The sequence below is a fragment of the Microcebus murinus genome, chromosome 7 (assembly GCF_040939455.1).
Source record: "Microcebus murinus isolate Inina chromosome 7, M.murinus_Inina_mat1.0, whole genome shotgun sequence".
Classification (NCBI taxonomy): Eukaryota; Metazoa; Chordata; class Mammalia; order Primates; family Cheirogaleidae; genus Microcebus; species Microcebus murinus.
The window spans coordinates 26,354,113-26,357,748 of record NC_134110.1 but is presented as its reverse complement, the minus strand read 5'-3'; the positions used below and the strand labels follow the sequence as shown (position 1 = coordinate 26,357,748).

The window sequence follows — 3,636 nt, the reverse complement described above, 5'->3', positions numbered from 1 at the left end:
GATTCAATCAAGAAACTCCTGGAACTGATAAATGAATTTAGTAAAGTCTCAGGATACAAAATCAATACACAGAAATCAGAGGCATTCATATACGCCAACAACAATCAAATTGAGAACCAAATCAGAGACTCAATTCCCTTCATAATAGCAACAAAGAAATTAAAGTACCTAGGAATATACTTAACCAAGGAGGTAAAAGACCTCTACAGGGAGAACTATGAAACACTGAGGAAGGAAATAGCAGAGGATGTAAACAGATGGAAATCCATTCCATGCTCGTGGATCGGCAGACTCAACATCATCAAAATGTCTATACTACCCAAACTGATCTACAGATTCAATGCTATACCTATTAAAATCCCATCAGCATTCTTCACAGATATAGAAAAAATAATTTTACACTTCATATGGAACCAAAGAAGACCCCGCATATCAAAAGCAATTCTAGGCAACAAAAACAAAATGGGGGCGAGGGCTGGGTGCGTGGCGGCGGGAGAGGAGGACCCCAGCCCGCGCGGGGTCGCCCGCGCCCGGGGCCCGCGCACAGGGCGGGAGCGCTCAAGCTGCTGGTCCCGAGGAGCTCTGCGCCCTTGGCTGCGTCTGGGTCCTGGGAAGGCGTCAGGTTTCTAGAAGCAGGGTGGAACAGAAGCCAGACACACCCCTCCCCCCCAGCCTGGCGTTGCTGGATAATGGCAGTTGGGCCAAGGGTGAGCAGGGCCCTCAACTCTGTGGCCCAGACCTCGAGGGAACCAAAGGTGTCCTCAGCCGTGGAAGAGGAGAATCTGGACAGCACAACCAAAAAGGAAGGCAGCCCCTTGGAGCAGACACATTTGTCACAGGAAGCCACATCAAACCCTGGGCCCCCTGTGGGGCATCCCCCTCTGCTTGATTCTGGGGAGGTGGATAGCTCCAGGAAGGAGACCAGCCAGCCCTGGGGGCCAACCCAGGAGTGGGTAAAGGAAGAAGGAGGCACCAGGGAAGAGAAAGTGCTTGACTGGCTGAAGCCGATGGAATCCGTGCAGAAGACGTTCCCGTGGGTGGGCGAGGTGGCAACTGCCCTGAAGGCAGCCATGAAAACAGAGAGCTGGTGGGAAGCGTGGGTGCAGAAGCCAGTCACCTTTGAGGATGTGGCAGTGAATTTCTCGCAGGAAGAGTGGGAATGTCTCGGTGCCAGTCAGAGGGTCCTTTACCAGGATGTCATGTCAGAGACCTTCAGGAACCTAGAGTCTGTGGCCAGAGCCTTTCTGCATAAACCAGATCTGGTCAGCAAGCTGGAGCAAGAAGAGGAGCAGTGGAGAGCGTGTCTCCATCCCCCAGACAGAGAAGGGCTCCTTTCAGCCTGCGCCTTTCCAGCCGGCTCAGACATGAGGTGGAAGAGACCTTGTGATCACAGTCTCCAGTCCCTTGGCTTCAAGATGACTGTCAGCCTTTCGGGGCACGGGAATGTCTAGAGATTGAGAGAGTACATTCTTCTTCCTCATTCTCCACAAGAGACAAGGAGGAGGCTCGTCATGAACAAGAGCAGAATCTGATGGATGAGGGGACTAGTGACGACAAGAAGGTCACTCTCGCTTGCGGAGGGTCCTGCCGGTGCCCGTCCTCTGCTCTAGCCAGGTCTGTGGGCAGGACCCCCGTGTTCCAAGCATCCCAGGCTGGGCCACCCTTTTTCTGCCACGCCTGTGGCAAGGGTTTCAGCAGGCGCTCCTCCCTCTACAGCCACCGGTTTGTCCACAGCCCCAAGCAGACTAACAGCTGCAGGAAGTGCGGGAAGTTGTTCCGGACCCCCAAGTCCCTTAGCTACCACCGACGCGTGCACCTAGGGGAGAGGCCCTTCTCTTGCTTGCTCTGTGACAAGACCTACTGTGATGCTTCTGGGCTGAGTCGCCACCGCCGCGTCCATCTGGGTTACCGGCCCCACTCGTGCTCTGTGTGCGGGAAGGCCTTCCGGGACCAGTCTGAGCTCAAACGCCACCAGAAGATACACCAAACCCAAGAGCCGGTGGCTGGAACCTGGGACTGCACTGTGAGGATTCCAGGCGCCACCGCTGGGTGCCAGACGCCCATCATTGGAAGCCCAGGGGCAGTCCAGGAGCTTGTAGGTGTGGGCCACGCACCGGTGGCCAGGACCCAGGAATCCACACTTAGAACTGAGTGTCCTGTGGCCCAGCCCCAACCCCCTGTGCTTGAGAACCAAGCCCCTGCGACCAGCACCCAGGCACCTAACACTAAGGCCCCCTGCCTAGGTAGCAGATCCAACTCTCATCCAGTGAAGCCCTCACGATTCAAGGTCTTCTCTTGCCCCCATTGTCCCTCGACTTTTAGCATGAAAGACTATCTTTCCAGCCACCAGAAGACCCATCCCACAGAGCAGCTTAACTGCTGCTTCCGTTGCGCCAAGTCCTTCAGTTCATTCTCCAGGCTGTCCAGGCACCAGCAGACCCACTGGAAGCAGAAGATCTACCGCTGCCCGATCTGTGACCTGTGCTTTGGAGAGAAGGAGGGCCTCGTGGGTCACTGGAAGGGCTACAAAGGCCGGGAACTGTGCCTGGGCAGCAGTTGTAAATGCTGGGTCACCCTGGGCCAGTGGCTTGGCTTCTTCCACGATGCCGCCCCCATGGCTGGAAAGGATGAAAAGTGTGTAGGAAATGAGTCTCCTCCCCGGAGCCACACGCCCCGGAGGCGGGGCAAGCGGGCAAAGCAGAAGAGGCAGCAGGGTCTTGAAACATAAGTAAATGGCCTTCCTGACTGAGATCTTTCTTTGAGTTTGGTTTTCCTGAGGACTGACCTCTGGGGCAAGGAGGCTGGGTTAGAGGGAGAGAGGTGAGTGGATAATGAAGGAAATATAAAAACAGAGGGAAAAGAAAGGTGCACATGGAAACTCATATTATTGTTAGTTAGCACCTAGCTTGTTTCTTTGTGTCTGATAGACCATCAAGTGGTAATTGTTGAATGAAACCATGGCCACTGGTAGGTGCGAGGATGAGAGGAGTCTGAGGGGCCCACAGACATACAAGTGGAAGGGAAACCTTCTGAGACGGGTGCCTGGCTCTCACCCCTTGTTCCCCCGGGTCCTTGCTAGGCTTCTGAGACAAGATGGAGCCCTGGCCAGTATTCTGTGGGCCTCTCCTCATCTCATGGTGATTAGGCTCCCCACATCCTCACTCTGCGGCTCACTCAATCTCCCTTTGCAGTTTTGGATTCTTTCTGCGCCTTCACGCCTTCCCTCCTACCCTCCACACCTTTCAGCTCTGCCCAGTCAGGGCGGGGGTCTTGGGAAAAACTACTCCCATCTACAGAGCTGGCCTGCTGCAACCCTCAGGGAGGAGGTCCCTGGTCTGCAGCTCGTGGCAGAGGCCCTCCTGTCTCTGCCCTCCAACACAGGCATCCTCAGAAGAAGAGAGCACCTGCCTGGCCTTAGCCAGAGAGGACTTCCAGCTAGGACAGGAGAGGAGTGGGAAAATGTGGCTAGAAAAAAGGGAAGGAGCTAGAGGAAGGAAGAGAAAAGGCAGAAGAAGGGAAATCAAATCGATTTGGAATTCAGAGTGTTCCTGGAAGTGCAGATTGGGAAGTCCTCACAGCAAAGATGCCAGTGAATGTGCAACTTGATGAATGAGACATCCCCAAGGACCAATCCTT

The 3,636-nt window shown here is 54.7% G+C and overlaps 1 protein-coding gene across 1 annotated transcript; it reads left to right on the top strand.

Annotated features, from left to right (window-relative positions):
• Positions 1 to 896: 896 nt before the first annotated feature.
• On the top strand, positions 897 to 2,728 carry LOC142871961 (zinc finger protein 57 homolog). The gene is made up of 2 exons (XM_076005337.1): positions 897 to 1,341; positions 1,494 to 2,728. Exons 1-2 carry the CDS (start codon positions 1,008 to 1,010, stop codon positions 2,726 to 2,728), a joined length of 1,569 nt encoding a protein of 522 aa, XP_075861452.1. The 5' UTR covers positions 897 to 1,007.
• Positions 2,729 to 3,636: the final 908 nt, after the last annotated feature.

Excerpts from the sequence above, each read along its gene's own strand:
- LOC142871961 (XM_076005337.1), top strand. The coding sequence starts at position 1,008 with ATGGAATCCGTGCAGAAGACGTTCCCGTGGGTGGGCGAGGTGGCAACT. Across the intron at positions 1,342-1,493 it reads AGAAGGGCTCCTTTCAGCCT|ACAAGGAGGAGGCTCGTCAT; the intron begins GCGCCTTTCCAG and ends TCTCCACAAGAG.